General features: G+C 38.0%; 2 protein-coding genes across 3 annotated transcripts in view; both read left to right on the top strand.

The window, feature by feature from the left end:
* The first annotated feature begins 16,462 nt into the window (after nt 1-16,462).
* Nucleotides 16,463-20,014, top strand: LOC114462168 (uncharacterized). Of its 2 annotated transcripts, none has more exons than XM_028444852.1 (3): nt 16,463-17,209; nt 18,794-18,898; nt 19,069-20,014. In XM_028444852.1, exons 1-3 carry the CDS (start codon nt 16,510-16,512, stop codon nt 19,164-19,166), a joined length of 903 nt encoding a protein of 300 aa, XP_028300653.1. In that variant the 5' UTR covers nt 16,463-16,509; the 3' UTR covers nt 19,167-20,014. The 2 variants fall into 2 exon arrangements, with proteins under 2 accessions (XP_028300653.1, XP_028300655.1); XM_028444854.1 differs by having other exon boundaries at nt 16,463-17,244.
* Nucleotides 20,015-20,834: 820 nt separating this feature from the next.
* The window catches only part of psmd1 (proteasome 26S subunit, non-ATPase 1), a 35,243-nt gene continuing 32,797 nt past the window's right edge, over nt 20,835-23,280 (top strand). The window contains exons 1-3 of the mRNA XM_028443859.1: nt 20,835-21,020; nt 22,395-22,438; nt 22,616-22,689. Of these exons, the coding sequence (XP_028299660.1) occupies nt 21,005-21,020; nt 22,395-22,438; nt 22,616-22,689 (134 nt within the window). The 5' untranslated portion in view covers nt 20,835-21,004. The remainder of the gene's footprint in view (nt 21,021-22,394; nt 22,439-22,615; nt 22,690-23,280) is intronic.

The following is a 23,280-nucleotide window of genomic DNA, read 5'->3' as shown; positions in this document are numbered from 1 at the left end:
CAGAAAATAAAGCAGCAATCATTTTCAGTTTCAGATGTGTTACTAAATGCTTTGAATCTTTCTCCATTAGAAATAACACTTTTAAATATGAATAATGTACCACTTCTATTGTGTTTTTTCCCCTGGCTCGTGGAGGAATAAACAAAAATGTATGTGGCCTCAAGATCAAAAACAAGTTGGACCCCTGTGGTTATAGAGAACCTGTCAGACTGAACTTCAGGCCCAATGCAGCTGAAAGCAATTCAAACAACCTGTTGGTTCTAAACACCACAATCCCTGTATCACACTGTGGTGCTTACTTACAAAATCCTAAAAAGAAAGATACATTGATCGATTGATGTAACATCTTCAGGTTTAGATAATAAACACACACCAACCTGAGCATGATGTTGTGAAATGCCTCAACACTTGATGTTTTCTATTGGATTACATAATCAGTAGGTTTTTGATTTTATTGGTATTATGGAACAGTTCTTAGGCCCATGGTGGCTTAGTAGTTAGCATGTCCACCTCACAGCAAGAAGGTCCTAAATTCAAATTCCTTGCTGTGTGGAGTTTGCATGTTCTCCCCATGCTTGCGTGTGTTTTCTCTGGGTACTCCTGCTTCTTCCTTCAATCAAAAAACATGACTGTAAGGTCTGGAGTGCGTGATTGGTTGTTTGTCTGTGTGTTGCCCTGCGATGGATTGGCTCCCTGCCCAGGGTGTACCCCCGCCTAATGCCCAATGATAGCTAGATATAGGCACCAGCAGACACCCGCGACCCTATGAAATGGAGCAAGTGGGTCAGAAAAAGGATGGATGGAGAAAAGATCTAATAAAGCTTAAGATCATGCTATACTATATATACTGTATATATAAAAAACTTCATTGATTGATATTTTACGCAGCAATATTTGATTTCTGATATAAGCTGTTTCTTTAGATTCTTAAAATAAATCCTTAACTATTTTCTTCTAAGTTACAACAAATCTTAGATGATGATAAACTGTGGTTTGAATGAAATTCTTGCCGATTGTTTGAACAAACAAAACAAAACATAACATTTTATTTTTGTGCATGCATTTTAATAAAGGGACTTTTTTCATAAACCACATAGCAAAAAGGACTACAATTTATTGTGGCTTTTTGTGTGAATGACGTACAGTTCACCAGTAAATATAAGATGAATTCTTTCAGACTTTACAGAGTAATTATAAGACTTTAACACTAAGAGCTCCTGGCTGTTCAGACATGTCATAGAAATAGACACCTTCCCTGCACCCGCACAAGACTGTGCACATCACCCCAGCACTGATGCTGGACAAGATAATGTGATGCACTGCTGCAACACAAACACAAACACGGGGAAAAAAAACAGAAAAAAACATTGATTAGTTGTGTTTAAAAATGTGCGGGTGTGTGTGTTTGTGCTAGCTTTGCATGTGTGCCTCCTGTTGAAGGTTTATTAATGGAGAGTGCTGGTAAGTGATTTCAGAGGCTTCACGAGAGGATGGAGGGAAAGGAAGAAAGATGGCTGCCCGTAAGGTGCTTTAACAGCCCCTGACAGCTCTAGTGGTTTATAGCTAGCAGCTGGTCCAGGTGTTAGCCTCTGTCTGGGCATGCATAGGCTACACACATGTGCGCGTACACACCTCCCACCTCATTAAAGCTGGTCCCAACAGTTAGGCGCTCTGTCGTTTAGAGTTGTGTCGGATGCAGTGTGTATTTCCAGTCTGTGTGAACACACTTTAAACTGCTAGCGTCTTGCCTAGAAGGGGAGGAAGAGAGGAAAGGACTACTCATTTGCTTTATTGCCATGCTTAGGCATTCAATATGCTATTTGTTGTGGCAAATAAATAGCCACAGAAACAACTGTGTCGTTTATTGTTTCTCTTCCCAGTGCTGTATGAAGTTTTACTCTCTGATGTTTACTGTTTTTACTACACCAAAGTTGTGGTTTTATGTGACCTTTTACAGTCTGTTTTACTCCTTTGTTTAAAACCACGGTGTATTACATTAACCTAAGCTTCAGGTTTACACTGCAAAATCTGTGGCAATGGAAGTTACACCATACATTTTCCCACATAATAGAGGGAAGCAGATGTGGCAAAAACTCACCATATTTTTTTTTTATTGTTACTTGATTGTTTCCTTAAAGGTACTACCTCAGATACATTTTTTTAATTAGATAAAATCATAGTGTACACCTAATAAATCAATAGATCAAACATAATTTTTCTCCAAATTCATTTTTACTTAATTTCTTGTTGGACGGTGATTCGCTTGACTCTGTTTTTGATCCAAATTGTTCCTGGTATGTACTGAGGTATCAGAATGAAGTAAAAGCACTTCTATGCACCTGTCTTAGCAACTCCATATTCCACAATGCAATACGTGAACATTTCAACAGACTAAAGTTTCCAGTAGAGATAAAAAAAACAAACTCAATCCTTTTCCATTCTTTTTGGAGTAAATTATCATCATTTCATTGATCTACGAACCCTACACTATGGGTTTATTTAATAATAGAGAATTATTGGGGGTAGCAGCTTTATTGATCTGAAATCAGCAACAATACTTACAAATAGATATTTTTTCATATTTGAGCTGACAAAAAACAAATGCATGTTGCATGAATTATGCTCCAACTTAACAGGACCTTGTGATAAAAGCAGCTTCCCTAAATAAATAAAATAGCTCATGAGTAGTTTAACCATCAAGGGGAAGTAAAAGAGGCATCATACTGGAAATAAGAAGCAGCATGGGGAAAATAATACAATAGAGTATTAATTTAGTGAGCTAAAACTTAGCTGGAGTTCTCTTTCCTTTACCTAAGCCAACATTCACTTAAGGTCAGCCATACCTAATGTTAACGTACTTCTTCTGGCCGAGGATGACAAAACAAAGGTCCACATCCATTTGTGCCCCTTCTCTCTCCCCAGGTGTGCTAATGAACATTACCAGCTGGTTCAATAGCTATCTAAAGGCTAAAGGCTGGCATTCACCAAGCCACCACCTGCAGTTATGCGAGAGGTTTGCAAAACTAAATTAAAGTGTTTTCTTTGAGAGGCCTTTAATTCTTAAAAGTAGCCTTTCCTTTTTTTGCACATGGAACGAGAAATGGTAGAGTTAGCCTTAAATGTGAGGTTATGGGAGTTCAGTGAAAATCACACACAAGTTTTCAACACAAACTTTTTGTAGATGCTGGTTATTTTGAAACCTTTGGGTCTGGTTGCTGCAGCATTTTTGTTTCAGGTTAAATCCACTTTTAAAATCATTGAGTCTTTGAACCTGCTTATTCTGGTGTGGGAGTCTGATCCATGATCCAGCCGAGTTATAACCTATTCAAGTGCCTGAGATTGGACAGACTTGTGAAGATAACACAGGGACGGTGCAATGGAAAATCACTGCATTAAGAAAGAGCCCCATTTATTTTTAATTAGAAACATGCTGAATGGGCACGTTAATGATAATGACTCACTTATGTTAATAACTATTTTTATCTGACTAAGGTTGTACATCTAAGGATGTCGTTTTCCTGGAGAATTTATGGTCTAAGATGATGCTACTGAAAATAATCATTTGATACATTCTTTTATTTATTTATTTTTTTGAACACACAATTTGGACTATCCAATGTGAAACTTTACCTGTTCTGCTGTTGAAGGCTAAAATGTTCAAGACATTGACTATAATATTGTAAGATGAGCAGAAGGAAAGTATAAAGGTCAATATCCCATGGCTGTGTAGCATCTAATACATTAAAGATAGTCAAGTTGGTCCAAAAATAAAGACACAGAGGTCTAACCTCACGTGTGCGAGGACCTTTAGGTAGACATGTGTGAGCGTGTGAATGCAGAGGACAAAGTGGAAGCATGACTTCATGAAGCCCGTGCAGACGTGCAGGAACATGACACATAGTTTCTCCCTGCATATCTTCACAAAACCACAGGGAGGAGAGCATTAATGATAAGCACCTGGATTCCCACAAGCTCCCAGTTAGCTCCAATTGACGCTAACTGCTAAATTAGGATGAGTGGGAGTTAAGCTGTGCGGCCTCAGTGAATGCACCCTTTTCATATTGGGATCCATAAGAGAACCCAAAAAGAGAGATGAAGAGATCCTTTATTCTAGCAGTGAGTTCACATGAGAGGATACCACACGCTTCAGAGGGGATGATGTAGAAGAGAGAGGGGAACAGTGTCTTTCCCAGACTGCTCATGAGAATCCAATACACTCCCACGCGTCTGGGCTTCTGTGTGGCCTTTTCACATTAGCACACATGCACACCCTCTATACGGTACATGTGTCCATGTTCATCCCTTCATTGTAACGTCCACCCCTCTCTTTCTAAATTCAGGCCACACTCCTTGCCCACTTTGATGTATTTTTTACTTAGTGTGTACGACAATAATCTTTTTCACCCCACCAAATGAGAAGAAAGACTCTGCTCTCGATCCTCTACTTCATCTTTTGCCCCGGCTCGCCAGCGAGACGAAATCATTTCGCCCTACACCACAGTGTGGTTCAACTGCAGTTGAAAAGAAACGGGAACCAAATCCTTCCCCTACACAAAAAACAATACTGTAGCCTTTTCAGTGTGACTGCCCAAAGGGAAAGAAGCCTTTCTTTCTGTGGCGGACACAGGCCTATCCACTCCCCACAGATGTTGACACTGTTTGTTGCAGGTTAAGATGCTCTCTAAAGACCATTGTTTCCCTCGTATCTTCTCTGTTATTGAGTTTTTCCTCTTTTTCTGGGTGAAGGCCGGAGGTAGCGAGGAGAAAAGCGGTGAAAGACCTCCGGATGGCAGTCAGCGCTCCAGGGGGCCTTTCTACCCACAGGGACTTTGGCAAAGGGCCTTATTGTGGGTAGCAGCAGGCAGCCTCCAAGGGTTGTACGCTGGAAGTATTGTGTTGCTTGATAGACCCGAGTCCCTCTCCAGAACAGGGTCAGAGGTTAGACCCCCTGTGGGCTGCTCCATACCTGCCTTCCCGTCTCTTCACCAATTCCCTCGCACAGGCCCGCAGAGACACCATCACATACAATAGAAACCAGTCAACACACCACTAAGAAATCCCTGAAGACTGAGAGGTAGCAAAGCAGAGAGGCTAATTCAGTACACTCTTCACTTTCCAATGAATGGGTAATTCGATTAATGGGCTCATGAGAGGCAATAACACCCAAGGCAGGTCAGAGGCTCCTCTCAAAAGGCCACAATTCAACACTTCACAGATAGAAATCTCACAACATAAACAGTCCAATGACATCGCTGCAATCTGAAGTGTCTCTGTGATCATAAGTCATGTGGAAGTGCAGCATTGTGTGTTTATCATGTGAATATATAAGTTAATATACTTTTGTAGGCAAACATAACTCTTTGTTGAGCCAAGTTTTGCATGTATTTCTAATGACTCAAGACACAGCCAAACCTAATACTTTTATATACATTTATTTATTTATTTATTTTTACTAATAATGTTTATTTAGGATTTTTCAACCACTAGATATATTAGTGCCCTGGGAAAAATTTATGATGTACTGTGGAAATAGCCCATGTAATATAGATTTACTGATATTTTTATGCTGTCCGTGAGCATTTCATTTCATTTTTATTAAGATCCCCATTAGCTTCTGTAATCTCAGTCACTATTCTAGCATCACTGTATTGAAAGAGAAATGAAAGAAAAACTTTCAACAGTGGGAAGTAGGTACCAAAGTACTGTAAGCGGCTGTGCTGCAGATATTTTATATAATATCTAATGCATGTTGTGGAGTGGAAATACTGAATGGCATCAAGGCTCTGTGTTAGGAACCTACAATGAGCTGCATTTCTGTGTGTGAAAAAGATGTTGGATGGACAGATGACATTAATATGTCAAGCTGTAGACTATAAACACTGTCCTTTTATGGACAGGACAGTAATTGTGTCCTAGAGCACCACTCCACAGACCAGTATTCCTAAACTACCACAGGGTGCACAAAGTTATCACTTTAGATCAAATATCATGCAAGACAGTATTGATACTGACATTCAGCATACACCTTTGCATGCAGTGCTGGATAATCTGCATTCTCCATTGCCTTGTTCTCTGGGAATCCATGGAATGCTGTCCTGCATCCCAAATGTGTCGTGCCAAGTTTGAGTATTGTCCCTGAGAACAATCTGAACCTGCAGGTAGCTTTCATCCTTCTTTCTTTAGTGTCATGCTGCTCGAAATTTGTCATCCGCCTCTGGTCATCCCCGTGGGACTGTGAACAAGGGGGCCCCTGATGGGAGATTTGTAGATACGATAACTCGGTTAGGTTCCAGGATGGATGACATTTTGGCAAAGAGAAGCATGCAGGGAGGCTCTGATTTGTCTCCTTAACCTCTCATTGGGAGGCAGCAATTAGTGGGCTAATTGGTGAATTGACAGTGCTGCTCGATGGATTTCCTAACTTTTTTATTTATTCAGTGAATGAGAAACAAAAAAGGCTGGTGCATTTTCTACAGCAAAATATTTCAGCTTCAGCCTAATAATCATCTATGTTTCATGAAAAATTTTCTACCAGAATGGATTTAGGAAACCAGAAGTTGGCCTTGGTCACAACCCCTTCTAATTTCATACAAAAGCCTTTTTTTATGTAGCTACAAAGCTGCAAGTTCTGAAGAGATAATTCAATTGACACGGCCAAGGCCTGCATTTCAAATCGGCGCCTTCTGATCAGAGAGATTTGCATCATAAAACTCTTCTGCACAGCTGAAGGTCCCGCACAATGAATTCCATAAAATGCTAGGCCTCCCAAAATGAGACATTTACATTATTCAGACAAGGCCATTACCCTGACAACAAGATGTCATTTTTCTCTATTCTGTATAAGTTTGTATGTAGGGGAGCAACATATTCTTAAAATATGCACTGCTCCTGTAGAGTTGTGGTGCTCAGAGACTGATCACAGCAGGCTTTAGAGGAAGGATAGTGTACACAGTAACCAGAAGTTATTCAATTGAACTTTAGACCCCAAGAAACAAAGATTTAGGCTTTTAGATTGTGGGAAGAAGCCGGGTTGTCTAGGAACACACATACAATCCACAAAAAAGATTTAGACACAAACCAGCAACACTCAAACCAAGACGTTGCTCCCTCGCAGACAGCGTTCTTGGTCTGCTGAGGTTTGTTCAGAGAAGATTTGCTTGAAGCAAATGCTAATTTGTATGGCTCGTTTCGAGGATGAACAATGATGGTGTGGCGTTCCACTGCTTTATGCAATGGTTTTGAAAACATAAATCATAAAGCAGCTTAGAGTATTTGCATTATCACCCAGTAGTTTCCAACGAACTATAAATATTCTAAGAATCATAATTCTACATAGATCACCACGTTACTCCATAAATAACTGAAATCCATCGTCTATATCTGCCTGTACAGCAGAGGTGGGCAACTTCTATCACAGTGGGGGCCAAGAAAATGTGTTTGTTTGATCGAAGGGTCACATTATCAGCATTCCTGTCAGCATTTAGAATAATGACCAAGCTGAGCATTAACACAGGAAAGAAGAAAGAGTTTTGATAGTAATTTTGTGTGCTTTTTTGTGGAGTCATTTTTGTGTATTTTCCGTTTTTTATTTGTTTGTTAGTACTGTGTTTTTGTGTGTTTTTCTTATCTTTTTGTGTACTTGTATTGTATATTTGTTTTTGTTTTTTTGTCATTTTATGTATTTTTGTTGTTGTTTTGTGTTATTTGGCTTAAATTTGTGTATTTTGTTAGTTTTTGTAGTAGTTTTGTGTGTTTTTGAAATATTTTCTGTGTTTTCTTGTCTTTTACTGTATTTTCCTGAAATGTTTTAGTTCTTTGTATTTTTCAATGTATTCTTGCTTTTGTTTTGTGTATTTTTCAGTCATCTGTATGTTTACTTTGGGGGCCACATAAAATTAGACCAAAAGCCAGATGTGGCCCCCGGGCCGCCAGTTGTCTATGACTGCTGTACAGGGTTAGAGAGATAGAGGGTGCCAGATCATATCCCAGCTGACAAATGTTGGGCTTGTCAGGATGCCAGTCTATTGCCGGTCCAGCACTCACAGACAGACAAAGACAGTCACACATTACCTCAAAATAAGTGGCTGTCTCCAATGAACTGAACATAGTCTTTTAGAGTCCAGAAAGACAACAGAATAGCCACAGTAAACCCACAAACTATCAGAGTGAGAACATGTAATCTCAGCACAGGCGTACTGTGGTTTCCAGGGTTTGAACCCACAAACTCTGCTATGATTCAGTGATGTTAACCATCACACCACCATGCAGCCCCTTCACACTCTGGCTACATCAAATCCTACATGTTTTACTTTTACCGAAGCAGCCACTCAGCTCTTGAGTTCAGATGTTTTCTCTGATCTCATCTCATCTTCTGTGGAGCTTGTCGGCACTGGTGACCTTCCGACCTGTCACGCACCCATGGTTTTAGCCTGACGTATTCAAGGTGTAACCATCTGTGCCCTCCACCCCCAACCCCTGACCTCTCCCTTCTGTGAGGACAAGTCCTCTGTGTCTAGGATCACTGGGCTGGAAAAGTTGCTTACAGTGGACTGTTTGTTTGGCTTTTTAAAAATGTCTCAGATCAGGAGAAATGACGGAAAGAGGGTTCCTAGAGGACACTTGTGTGCCTTCTCTTTTGTGTGTATTTTAAGTTAACAGTCCTGTGGAGTGTGTGCATAACTTAACTCGTCGCACAACAACCTTTGACATTGTGTTTAAGGAAACAAGATCCAACTAAAAATAATTCCAAAAATGCTCTAATTAAATATACTCCACAGGTAACTTATGTTTCTTCATAAAGCAAACCTTGGAAATCTTTCTCATCGGTGGAAAGCTTGTGTCTGGAAAAACTAGAGGAGGAAACTTTGGCCCTGTGAATGCTCTCATTGTTTTAACAACCACATCTCATTTTCACTGAGCCTGAACCCAAGTGAGGAAGAGGAAACAGTTGCCCAGTACTACGTTATCCCGCATGCACTTATGTATAACAAACAAGATCAGAAAACACAGAAAAACAAAGACGAAACAAAAACAGAGTAGTGTTTCCAGGTTAACCACTGATTAAGAGGGCAGTCACACAAACATCACCATCACACATCGGCATATTCATGAATTTAAAGACTCAAGAAAAACACACGTTGCCTATTCCAGTGTTTTCCAACCAATGGGCCAGAAATCATCAGGTGTGTGATGTAAGACAATGCCACCTGATTGGCAAAATAACCAGTCTTCCACTAGAGGGCAGCATCACGCTAAATAAGAAAGTACATAATCATTAGCGATGGATAAATATTATATGGATAATATATATGGAAAATTAAAAGCATGAGTAGTGATAAGACAATAGCCTACAATGAAAGTTATCTTGCCTTAATACTTACTTATACTGGGGAACCAATGAGCCAATTCGGCTATGCCTTATGTGCAGGGAAAAAATTGTCAAAGAGTTCTAGGTAAACTTAGACGCCATCTCCAGACAAAAATCTCTTATCACTTCAAAACAAAAACGTGGACTATTTTGTTCAACTGCGTGAACAGACAGAGAAACAGGCAAGAAGAGTGAGAAAGCACTTCAAGCTAGCTAACAAGTTTTTAATTCAAAACAGCCACACTGTGACACAGAGACATTAACATGCCTGCGTGTAAAATGATCTTAAAGATGTTCGACCCTGGCACCGTTAAAGAAATAGCCCAAGTCCCTCTCTCAAATAATACAGTTTCCAGACATCTTGAAGTCGTTGTTTTGGAAAAGTTACTCATTTGTAGGAAATTTGCAATGCAAATCGATTAATCTACAGATATCAGTGGACATGCACAACTTGTGCCAAATAAGCACTTTGTAGATACAGACATCAGAGAAAACTTTCTGTTTTGCAAAGAAAGAACTACAGAAGAGGACATTTGTTAGTTGTCAGAGTACCTTGAACAAGAAGTAATGTTTGTACCAATAGAGCAGCTGCCATGGCTAGGCACACCAAAGGGTTGATAAACATAGTAAAAGAGCAACATCCAGATGTCATTGCATTGTTTACTGCACCAGGAAACACTCATTGCAAAGACATTGCTGGAAGACCTAGCTGCTGTACTGGAAGATGTTGTGTACTTGATAATCTTTTTGAAGACAAGACCTGTAAAAAGTTGCACAAGGTACATAAAGGTTTTTGACAAATGAGAAGTAGGACGATTCTAAGTTGCTATCAAGTGGCTGGACTAGCATATCTGGCAGATATCAATATCTGAATGACCTGAACACATGAATGCAAGTCGGAAATGAAGGCAGTTTGCTCAAAGGTGCCGCTCTCCCAGATAGCACGCATACGTCTCGCCGATGTCGGCCTCAGATTGTGCGTCGGCATTCTACTCCTAATGCATCATTTTGTGTGTGTTTTATCCCCCCAAATCGGTGATACAACTTATAAAATTGTAGAACTGTCAAATGTCACTTCCATGAAGCTGTTTTTGTGCTGAAGTTCTTTTGGCTATGCTGCTCAAAATACATTTATGATCATGAACTGTGTCACTCTTTATTTTGTCCACACATAATAAGCTATTTAGTGGTAGTATATTGTTTTGTTGTTGTTGTTGTTGTGATATTGCCATATTCCTATCAGATTTAAGTAAATACTCGACTATGGATATGGAGATATTTATACTAATTGAATGATCCGAGCATAATAAAGGTTAATATAAGTTGAAGAGAGGCCGCGCTGAGCATCTTTAATCCATCGTCCAAACAGCGGCCAAACGCCGATGTCACCGAGATGTCTGCCCAATGAGCAAACGCTCTCCATAATATGTCTCGCTGATGCAACTTCATTCATTGTGCTGAGATGTATGTGTGTTATCTGGGCTGGAAACAACATGTGCAAAGTGCCAACCTTAGCATGTTCTCACACACCCAGAAAAGGTATAGTTTGTCAACAGTGCTGCACTATGTGATACACAAGAGAAACATCTGCAAAGTCTTGAGCAGAAGTTGTGATGTCATTTCTCTTCACGTTCCTCTGATTGCCTTGACTGGGTTAGGAACCCATGCAGCTCTACTGGAGTGGTATGGTCATGACCTTTCTGGAGCAGAAGGAAATAACTGAACTGGGACAAAATCATGGTCTAAAACCAATCTACCTTTGGACCGTTTTTGTCTGACTGCTGCTAAGGGGTTCCCCAGTCTGGGAAATAAAGCTTTTTCATTTTGCTCCTTCTCCACAACCTATCAATGCAAGGTGGGCTTTTGTAGCATTGACCCCTATGAAGACAAGGGAAAAAAACTGAGTAAATTGAGAGTACATTTTCATAATATTTCAATAAATTCACTTTTTGTGACATTTTTTTTGATAGTGTGCTTTATGATGTTATTGTTCATGTGTAAAATATGTGTTGTGGCTCATAAAAGTGAGAGACACTGGCCTATTCAGATCATTTATTCATCTTTATCAGAAATTCATAATCTATAACAAAAATATCCCTAATAATATTTTTAAAATGTTTCTTAAAGACTTTGAAGAACTTTGTTTCCTAAGTTCAATATGTGCTTCGGTGTCCTAAATGTCAAATATGAGTATTGAAATTGTATGATGGATGTAGGTCATTTAGCAAATAATGTACATGCAACCATATCAAATTGTAGTTTATTGAAAAATATATTTAAAAGAAAAATCCTTGACATCCAGCCAGTTTGAATCCTTACCTGCAATCACTGTTAGAATCAACATTTCGGCCTTGATAGGTGGACACACACACACACACACACACACACACACACACACACACACACACACACACACACACACACACACACACGTCCAACATATTCACAACAGACTCTTCCAATGGGATTTGACATTCAGTGCTTGGCTCTGCTCTGACATATTTTATCACAATGATGACATGCTGTGTTATGACATTGGTAGTAGTCTGAGATTTAGCTTCAGAGCTGATACCTGATTGTATAAAAGTGGGGAGACACTGCCCTCTACTGGCCAGATGTGCTACATCCAGATACTCTGTTCCTTCCATAAAGTATCTGTCCTGGATAATGGTTTATTCATCGCAATAAAACACCCAAATATCTATTGATCGGGAAACTTATGAACAGAATTTATTCATTTGTAATTGTATCAGTTGAATGTGGGCTGCAATATACAGGGAAAATACAAAAAGGTACCATAACATGTATATATTAAAATATGTTAAACGATTCTAAGTTGCTATCAAGTGGCTGGACTAGCATATCTGGCAGATATCAATATCTGAATGACCTGAACACATGAATGCAAGTCGGAAATGAAGGCAGTTTGCTCAAAGGTGCCGCTCTCCCAGATAGCACGCATATGTCTCGCCGATGTCGGCCTCAGATTGTGCGTCGGCATTCTACTCCTAATGCATCATTTTGTGTGTGTTTTATCCCCCCAAATCGGTGATACAACTTATAAAATTGTAGAACTGTCAAATGTCACTTCCATGAAGCTGTTTTTGTGCTGAAGTTCTTTTGGCTATGCTGCTCAAAATACATTTATGATCATGAACTGTGTCACTCTTTATTTTGTCCACACATAATAAGCTATTTAGTGGTAGTATATTGTTTTGTTGTTGTTGTTGTTGTGATATTGCCATATTCCTATCAGATTTAAGTAAATACTCGACTATGGATATGGAGATATTTATACTAATTGAATGATCCGAGCATAATAAAGGTTAATATAAGTTGAAGAGAGGCCGCGCTGAGCATCTTTAATCCATCGTCCAAACAGCGGCCAAACGCCGATGTCACCGAGATGTCTGCCCAATGAGCAAACGCTCTCCATAATATGTCTCGCTGATGCAACTTCATTCATTGTGCTGAGATGTATGTGTGTTATCTGGGCTGGAAACAACATGTGCAAAGTGCCAACCTTAGCATGTTCTCACACACCCAGAAAAGGTATAGTTTGTCAACAGTGCTGCACTATGTGATACACAAGAGAAACATCTGCAAAGTCTTGAGCAGAAGTTGTGATGTCATTTCTCTTCACGTTCCTCTGATTGCCTTGACTGGGTTAGGAACCCATGCAGCTCTACTGGAGTGGTATGGTCATGACCTTTCTGGAGCAGAAGGAAATAACTGAACTGGGACAAAATCATGGTCTAAAACCAATCTACCTTTGGACCGTTTTTGTCTGACTGCTGCTAAGGGGTTCCCCAGTCTGGGAAATAAAGCTTTTTCATTTTGCTCCTTCTCCACAACCTATCAATGCAAGGTGGGCTTTTGTAGCATTGACCCCTATGAAGACAAGGGAAAAAAACTGAGTAAATTGAGAGTACATTTTCATAATATTTCAATAAATTCACTTTTTGTGACATTTTTTTTGATAGTGTGCTTTATGATGTTATTGTTCATGTGTAAAATATGTGTTGTGGCTCATAAAAGTGAGAGACACTGGCCTATTCAGATCATTTATTCATCTTTATCAGAAATTCATAATCTATAACAAAAATATCCCTAATAATATTTTTAAAATGTTTCTTAAAGACTTTGAAGAACTTTGTTTCCTAAGTTCAATATGTGCTTCGGTGTCCTAAATGTCAAATATGAGTATTGAAATTGTATGATGGATGTAGGTCATTTAGCAAATAATGTACATGCAACCATATCAAATTGTAGTTTATTGAAAAATATATTTAAAAGAAAAATCCTTGACATCCAGCCAGTTTGAATCCTTACCTGCAATCACTGTTAGAATCAACATTTCGGCCTTGATAGGTGGACACACACACACACACACACACACACACACACACACACACACACACGTCCAACATATTCACAACAGACTCTTCCAATGGGATTTGACATTCAGTGCTTGGCTCTGCTCTGACATATTTTATCACAATGATGACATGCTGTGTTATGACATTGGTAGTAGTCTGAGATTTAGCTTCAGAGCTGATACCTGATTGTATAAAAGTGGGGAGACACTGCCCTCTACTGGCCAGATGTGCTACATCCAGATACTCTGTTCCTTCCATAAAGTATCTGTCCTGGATAATGGTTTATTCATCGCAATAAAACACCCAAATATCTATTGATCGGGAAACTTATGAACAGAATTTATTCATTTGTAATTGTATCAGTTGAATGTGGGCTGCAATATACAGGGAAAATACAAAAAGGTACCATAACATGTATATATTAAAATATGTTAAATGTTATATGTATTATTATTATTATTATTATTATTATTATTATTATTATTATTATTATTATTATTATTACATAAATACTTATCAGATTTATAATTACCATGTACTACTTTTTCTTTTGGTTTTAACAAAAGCTATTGCAAACGTAGGTGTAAGTATAATCAGAAAAGGTGATGTTGAAGCGCCCTCAATTGGAGACATTTAGAATTACATGATTTTTTGCAGCAGCCTCTTCAGTTATCAAAACTTTTTTTTTTTTTTACCATATGTAAACAGTGTCAAAGTTCAAAGATTAGAAAGTTGCTCGTCCCAGCTATTGTAATAGCATGAGTTATACATTTACTTGTAATGAAAAAATGACTCTTTAGTATCTGAATGAATTGATACAAATTGAAATAACCTAATGTCTATTAGCTGGTATATCAATAACAAGTTTATCCCAGTTCATTTAGCCGGTGATTGTTTTCTTTTTCACTTTGGCCTTATTATACACCAATATGGATAAGCGTTACCATTTTTGGTAATGTTCTATACTTAGTTATTCTTAACAGACAAAAGAAACCTAATGATAATATAACTTTCTTGTTACATACAGAAATACTGTAAACCTCATTTTTGTTCAGTTCACATTGGTTCTCATTGGAGTAAAGTCCGACTTTAGAAACAAAGATGCTCAAAGCTACAGTTTCTCAGTCACATGTAGAAGTGAAAGTTTGTTGAAGGGTTTGTTTGGGAAAAAAAAAAAGGCCAAACAACTTCCACAGTGAATCCAATCAATGCTCAGTCAGTCCAAAGGTCAGAGGCTGCAATGCCTGTATTAGTTTTAGTCAGACTTACCAAGAATAAAATAATATCTCTCTCTCTCTCTCTACATTTCATATAGACAGGCATCTGTGGATTAAAGGATTAGTCTGGCATAACCAAAAGGTCTTAGAATGTGAAGGGTGTGTGAGTGAAAGGGATTTATACTTTCTTAAGCCTATAAGGTACGTCATTTCTGAAAAAGTGTAGCCCTCATGTTAAGGACTTCAATGTTTCTTTCCCTCCCTGCAGCTGCTGGGAATATTTAACACTGAAGAAAACAAAAGACTCGCTTCCATGCAAGTTTTTGGAATAAGTGACCTCCTTGTGCTAAAATCAATGCTGCAACTTTTTTTTTTTTTTACACCAATCAAGAAGTAGAAAAAAACAACTAAAAGACATCTTATTCAAGATTATCCTTATCATATTTGTGGATCTTTAAAGGCTAATAACCAAGCAAATAGCAGTATGTACAAAGTCCTGTCACTGGTCAAAGGAACTTTTTGAAGGTCATTTCTGTTACAGGTCAGTAGTTTTGATCTGACCTGATTTTGTGCATGATATTACTCCTCAAAACACACATACAGTACATAAAGTAATGGCTGTGTTTAATTAGGCCGTAGAATGTTAGCTATCATGTTTCTACCAAATAGGAGAATTTGTTTTATGCAGGGGTCTCAAACTGCCACATCACATTGTCTGGCCCGTCCCAGTATTTTCAAAAATAATAATTTATTGTTTGAGTTTTTGTTTAGGTAAATGGAAGAAAAATATAAGCATTTCATTTCATTTATTTACTTATTTGAATTAGGACAATACATATTAATCAATTTGTCAACAAACAGCTTCAATATAAATAAGCCGGATTCTGCACAATAGCTAAATTTAATAATTTGTCCAAAAGCAATTAATTAATCAATGAATCAAAATTTTAAAAAAATAAATATTTTGTATTTTTGATAAACAAATATGGAGCATGGACTTCTCACTAGAAAATAAGACAATGAAATGAATGGTAATGATTCTCGTATTAGTTTAAAATATTATTGTATTTATTATTACCTAATAAAATGTACTGGCATTTTGCTAAATTTGGGAGGAAATAATATTTCTATATTTCCGTGATTAACCTGGCCTTCTGTTGCAGGAGTTTGCTAAATATTTATTAACTGCAAATATACATAAACTATTTTATATATTTATAATACCAACCAACCCTTCGGTATTGGACGACCCACTCTACCACTGAACCATTGTATTTATTTATTTATGATTTTTCTGTCAGCCAGTTTGACTTGTTTCATGTTAATCAAATTGAATTTCCGTGAATAAGATCTGATCGCGTCTATTTACAGTTTGCCCCGCCCTCTACAAGTGATCAACCAATTAGAACACACGTTTAGCGGTCACCCCCTGCTCTTATTGGGTGTTTTCCGATAACAGGGCGGAAGTGTGAGGGAGGGCGGGACTGTGGAAATGTCACGCCGCTTATCAGTGACAGCAGAGCTGAGCTTTTGACTGGGAGCGAACATGTCTGACTGTACAACGGGGGACGAGGAGAGGGAGTTTCACAGGACTGTCGCTACTATCGGAGGCAAGGAGAGGATTTATCTGGTTAGCGATGCCTTTACAAGCAATAAGCAAGAGGACGGAGATGACGATGGGATACTGAAGGAGTTTATAAGTGACGTGTTTGCGGAAAGTATCCCCGGGCTCTGTAGTTCACTGACTGAGGTCAGTCCGGGACAGGCAGTGGAAGGAAAGAGTTTAAACTTCCAAACGGGGAACGATAAAAGCAATGACACGGAGATGAATGACTGTCCTGGTGGAGAGGTGAAAGCAGCGCAGAGGATAGTGGCCGCCAGAGACAACATTTACAGCCTGAAGCGAGCCATCGACTCACATGTCATCGTCTTCATCTTCAAACAGGCTTTTACCAGCCAAGCATCAAACAGGGTGTGTCTGAAGGAGATTCTTAAAGACGTCAGGGCGCGCACTAAGCGTACACGTATCGCGCGTCCTGCTTTGATCGGATTGATAGGCGCCGCGCGAGAAAGTGCGGAGACGCGGCGGTGCGTGCGGCTGCTGGAGGACCTGATGCGCTCCGTGTTCCACAAACACTCACCAGAGACCATATGGGTGGGCTGCTTCATCCCCAAGACCCGGGCCACAGTGCTGAGCATCATGAAACACGCCTGTAAAGTGATTCACTCATCACAAGCAGCAGCAGGTGCAGCATACGGGGCACATAATCCTACCTTCGATGTAGGCCTGAATATAGTTCATGTCCCCTAAGCCAGGGGTTCTCAACCTTCGGGTCCCAGTATCACCCATCTGGTGATCCAGGGAGGGGGGTCGCCAAATGCCTTCAAGAAACTAAGAACATGTTTTTTTCTTCTTCTTTTTTTTTTTTTTTTTTTTTTTTACAATTTGAGCCATTTTTGCTTATTTTTAAACTTTTTCTGCGACGACACCAAACTTGCCATATTATAACCTGAATTTGTCTTGCCATATTTTTGCTCCATTTCAGCCACATCTCCATCAAAGGCTTTTTTGCCTTTCCACCACTTTTCCCATTATATTTCATGCTTATTTTTTGCCAATTTAACCACATTCAGATTTGTCATGCCCATTATTTGCCAGTTTAAACTAACTGTTCCTACTTTTTTCAACCACTTTTAAGCCAATATTGACACTTTGAACCATTTTTTTTTACCACTTTCTTTGTCTGTTTTTGGACACTCTAATTTGCAATTTTTGACCAATTTTTGTGGTTACTAAAGCCCAATTTTACCACATTTTCCACCATTTTTGGTCACTTATAACCCATTTTTCTCTGAAAACAAGGATTGACATCTTTAAGATGAACATATACTATGGAGCAAATAAACAGTGGATAATATTAGGATAAACAAATAAATGTGCTTATCACAGATTCATAGAACAATGGCCCATCATTTTCCTGACTTTATGGATATGCCTAAAAAAACTATCCCCTTTATTCCCCCTCCTAGATGGCCCTGTCCCCACATGACTGTTCTTGAATCTTCATGTCTGTGTTCAACCACCTTCAGGTACAGTGGGGGACCCCGGTCTCAGGCACCTTTATATTGGGGGCCGCAGGCTGAAAAGGTTGAGAACCACTGCTCTAAGCAGTAACAGCTAACTCCTGTTGAATTGTTGAATGGGAATGTTTGTTTATTTTCCTGTTGCCACATTTGTTAAAAAAAAAAAAAAAAAAAATTCTTGATGCGCCACTGCACTGTGATATGTTGAAATGCTTGTTTCTGTAACAGTGAAAAAAAAAAAAATCAATTCAAATTTTGTGCTTACTTTATTATAGCTTGCTCTGTTTGTTTTTCCTCACAGAAGTCACCAGGGCAGCTTTTTGTCAATATGAAGTTTGGACCCCAGTAAATTTTAACTGAGGGTCATTTGTATCTTTCTAACCCATATGTCTCCACAAGGACCATGTTTTTGTTTGTTTTACAATGACTTGAACAGCCTCCAACCATGTTTTATTTGTTATATTTTAAATTTCTTCGTATGCATAGTTTCAAACACAGTTGTAGTCTTGAACAACATGGTTACTGAACCGATGAAAATATTGTGAGAAGAAAGATGTAATCAAAATTCCTGCTGGAGATTTTTTTTGGCAAACATTGTAATCATCTCATTAGTGCAGTCTGTGACACTCACAAGACTGCAAGCTTTGAGGGTTTTTTCTTCCCACGAACGCTTGCTATGACCACAGAACAAAGAGAGCATTCACGAAAAAGCTGCCAAATTGTAAGCACTTATTTTTGCCTTTCAGATGACAGCGAGGACGGAGGAGACTCACTTATGTGGCCGTTCCAATGTTTTCGGTCTCAAAGAAGCCAAACCCGAGGCCAAGCCAACAACTCTTCAAACCGCAGAGGTATCAACCTTTTTCTTTACGCTTATTATACACACTCATTTTGATAGAAGTTCTGCCTTAACCAACCAGTTGTACTGTGGTTCAGGCTTCAAACAAATGTCTATTTAAAAGTTACACAGTGACTGTGACTAAAAGTTATAATAGAAATGTCTATTTAAATGTATTTTTAGGTGACTCTGGAAATGCGGAAGAAGGCATTCCTTTGAAAACCACTGCAACATCTGCTGAACCCCAGGTGAACGGAGAGCAAAGTGAAGGAGAAACATAAAGTCAGGATGTATAGGACCTATTGGACAGCATTCTAATACAATCACGTTTCCACCTTCAAAAAATAATAAGTGGATCATATGGTCCTATGGAGCGCCTTACAGAATGCCCATGTTTGGTCCATCGACCTTGGTCCAAAGAAATGGTTGTTTTTTTTTTTATTTTAAATCTTTATTTCTAACCCAGACTTACCATGTTTAGCTTATACAAGACTTGATATGAATGTATATGTATGATGCTCTTGATGCTAAAAACAAAAAAAACAAATAACTATCCTTTAATATCACCTGTTTAAGTTACATATTGACTAGAACTAACAGCTCTTCCCTCCAATTTAATACATTCATTCAGCACAAGTCTGGACGACAAACCGGAATAAAAGCCACAATGGCCCAAAAAGCTCCCCAGACCCCAGTGTCAGCTGGTCTGCACTATTTAGAAGTGGAAATTACCTTGGAATAATTAATGTTGTATATCAAAAGCTTTTTATGTGTTTCAAGTCTGGGACTTTGTGTCAATTTCATAGACATATGAACTCAGTTGATATACAAGCATATCAAATATTTAAATTAATCAATGTGAGTGCTCACATCTGGTCCCTTGTGTAATTTTACTGAACTATCTGCTGCACAGTAAATTGAAGTTTGCAGAACTAATGTGCCTTACCTACCTTTTAAAACTGTGTTTTTTTACACTAAATTCTTTTTTTTCCATGATTTTGTGTCAGAGGATTTTTTTTTTTTTTATTAATGGTTGAATTATTTTTTTTAATACAGCTATTTGCATATTGTATTTATGTAGGCTACCTTGTTAGTTTGTTCTGTAACTCAAATAAAGAATGTAAAAGAATATATGTGCAAAATGTGCTTACTTTTTGAAAGAACACTTGTGACATTAGCAGCTGGTATATAAGCAGGTAGAAATGTACAACATAAGTTATTGAAAGGTCTCATATTGTCCACTAAAGAAAACTCAGGTATTAACAAGAGCAAACAGATAAACAAAAATATTAAAATAAGACCTAACACATTTTTAAACCCAACAAGTAAATATTTTTCTGACAGTCGGCTATGTTAATGTTCGCAATCTGCTTCAGCATGTACAGTGTAAATCACTCAAAATAAAGATAAATTAACCAGATTATAAACCTGATACAGTATGACTGTTTTGTTGTTGTTGTTGTGCTCATTAGGTGTCTACTGCTAATCACACACCCGGAATATTCTCAAAATAATCCATTTTAGAAAAAATGTCTTTTTTTTTAATAAAGTAATTATTAGCCAGACTTTTAATGTTATTCACTAGTACCGCATATCACAAAAGTATCAAAATCATAGTAATAAACATAAATAAATGCTCCAAATACTTATTTCGAAAATAGGTAATTAGCAGACCAGCAATCAGAAATTAATTCCTTGTATGTGTGAACTGTGAACGTACTTTCAGATTCTGATTATTTGTATGGGACCCAAAGATATGCCTGTCTGTAATTCGTAAAGAAAACTTAAACAGAATTCCAAAATACCGTTTAACAATCAAACCATACCAATGGTGTACAATTTATGCATATGATTTTACTTTATTTTGAATACAAAATATGAGAGGAAAAATAATTGGTGTTTTACAGGCAAAACAAGGACAGCCGGCATATGACGGTCCTTTTACCCAGGACCTGCGGTGTAGAACAAAAACCAGTTAGCAGCGGCTACAGTCATTGTAGCCTGAATAGACATTTTCCCGAAAGTATATTTACTTTTTCATAACCTATACACCGATTCGTACACACTTCTGCTGACTATCAAGTTTTTTGGGCCTACGGAGGTGAATAGAGAGCCAACCATGATTACATCAGCCGGTAAGTTGTTTATTGTCGTAGCCGAAACTTCAGCTAGCTGCCATTGATTTAGCTGAGTCACAGCTAATGTAGCTCTTATACCGGTGACAGCTACGGTAACCACTGAGTGATTCCTGATGAAGGATTGACGTTATATTTATACTGTGTTTTATAAGTGTATGGTCACTGCAGTAGATTTAAAATAAATTAAAAAGTAAAAAAAAAAAAAAAAACAATGTGAGATTATAACTGTTCTCATAAATCATCGTGTGGATGCGGCTATCAACCTTCTCACTTTATTATGATTGCTCAAATACAAGATGTGTTCTATCGTTAACTAAGATTTAAGTAAGACATTTAACTTACTTGTATCCTCTAACGATCAGCAACAGAGTACGCACGATGTACATTTTCTATAGTATTTCTACAGGAATTTTCGCTTATGGCTAATGATAATATGATGGCTTCACGTTGCATTTATTTTCATTGGCACATTTATGTGTGCCATAGTATTTAGTTCTGGTGATTCCAAAAGTGAATGTAATTAATTCTTCATTTTGTGTCTTTAAAAACGGATTATAGTCTAATTTGCTTTTCCCTATGGAGGGCTCGTTATGGTCACAACTAAGCAATACAATACAATATGCCTTTTTTTGTTGTTGGAATATCAAATCATGCATTTATGTCGCAAAAAGATTGGATTTCTTATAGTGTTAACCCCAGAGGACAAATACAGTCTAAAAACATAAAGATATCCGATGTATCGGGCAATAACTGATATATGAAATAATAACATTGATATATTGAATATACACTGACGGTCAAAAGTTTTAGAACACCCTAAAGTTTCCAGTTATTTATTGCAATTCAAGTGGTAGTGTAACTAATTCCTACAGGTGTTCCAACTTTTCTTGGTTACTTCCAACCCTCGGTCTGCATAAAAGCAGTGTAGGAACACATTGTGGTACCAGACCCTCATGAGCATCAGGTGAACGGGATGGATTCATGGATTCCATTTTTTTTTTTTTTTTTTTTCAACTCAAATTGCTTATTTGTTCTATGCTTTCGTTTCAGAGTGCAATGACACAATAAACTGAATACTTTTCAGTAAAAAACTGGAAAGAGTGTTGTGTTCTAAAACTTTTAACCGGTTGTGTATATACTTAACATAACCACACATTGTTATGATACCAAAATATCATTGAAGACATTGAATCATATTGACCAGTGCTGATGATTAGTGATTGCTCCCCTCTAACACCAAACTTCTGCAGCTATTGTACAGATACCAGTACTTAAAGGTTTAGCATGTTTTATTGTCAGATATGATGTTTTACATACCTCTGTATAAACTGGCTTCAGATTTGTAATTTTGAAAAACATTCTGTTCCTCAGCTGGGATTATTTCACTCCTTGATGAGGAGGAGCCACAACTCAAGGTATGCAAAATGTAACCAGGTGTTGATGATAATGCTGGTAGTTATAGAAATAAGAGCAAAAGCTGTGTTGATGTATTTGAATTGGTTAAGTCTGTGTTCACAAGAACAATTTTTATTTTTTTTCTGGACAGCTAAATAAACTTAAGATTAACTCTATCATTATTTTCCAACTTGCAGGAGTTTGCGCTGCACAAGCTGGACTCCATCGTTAATGACTTTTGGGCAGAGATTTCAGGGTCTGTTGATAAAATGTAAGTAACAAAAGCTCTGTTCTCTTTCAAGAGACTACACTCATCAAGCTGAAATTACACTTTAATGGTTACTTAAAATCAACATTCTTTAATGAGTTATAATTTTAGGCAATTAGAGCATTATTCATATTTTCTATACCTCACATAGATATGAAACTGCCCGATTACACTCAAATTGGTGTACTTAAAGATACAGAGTACAATAAGGGTACATATTACAGATGCATTAATGCACAATATGTACACATTTGCAAATACAGAGGCTATATTTACGTTAAAACTGAACAATTTTATTTTGTTTGTTTTTTTGACAAATTTCAGTTAAGTATTACTTTCACTGACCAGGCAGCTTTGGTCAGGCTGTGGTGTCTCCATGTGTACATTTAGTTAAAAGCAGTCCCTGAATAATCAGTAGTGGTGATGCAATACCACCCGAAACACCATCTAAACTGGCAAAAAAAAACTATGCAACTCATCATTCACTCCTAAATCCAGAGCTGACCAGTTCCTGCTTAACTTTACTGCATCTGTAAAGCTCCACTTGTTTTTTGTCAAGCGCTGGGGCGCTCCGTGAGAATATTACCGGCTTCA

Source organism: Gouania willdenowi, chromosome 4 (genome assembly GCF_900634775.1).
Source record: "Gouania willdenowi chromosome 4, fGouWil2.1, whole genome shotgun sequence".
Classification (NCBI taxonomy): domain Eukaryota; kingdom Metazoa; phylum Chordata; class Actinopteri; order Blenniiformes; family Gobiesocidae; genus Gouania; species Gouania willdenowi.
The sequence above is the reverse complement of the archived record's forward strand: the minus strand, read 5'-3'. Positions and strand labels throughout refer to the sequence as shown.

Excerpts from the sequence above, each read along its gene's own strand:
- LOC114462168 (XM_028444852.1), top strand. The coding sequence starts at position 16,510 with ATGTCTGACTGTACAACGGGGGACGAGGAGAGGGAGTTTCACAGGACT. Across the intron at positions 17,210-18,793 it reads CTCATCACAAGCAGCAGCAG|ATGACAGCGAGGACGGAGGA; the intron begins GTGCAGCATACG and ends TTTGCCTTTCAG. Across the intron at positions 18,899-19,068 it reads CAACTCTTCAAACCGCAGAG|GTGACTCTGGAAATGCGGAA; the intron begins GTATCAACCTTT and ends ATGTATTTTTAG.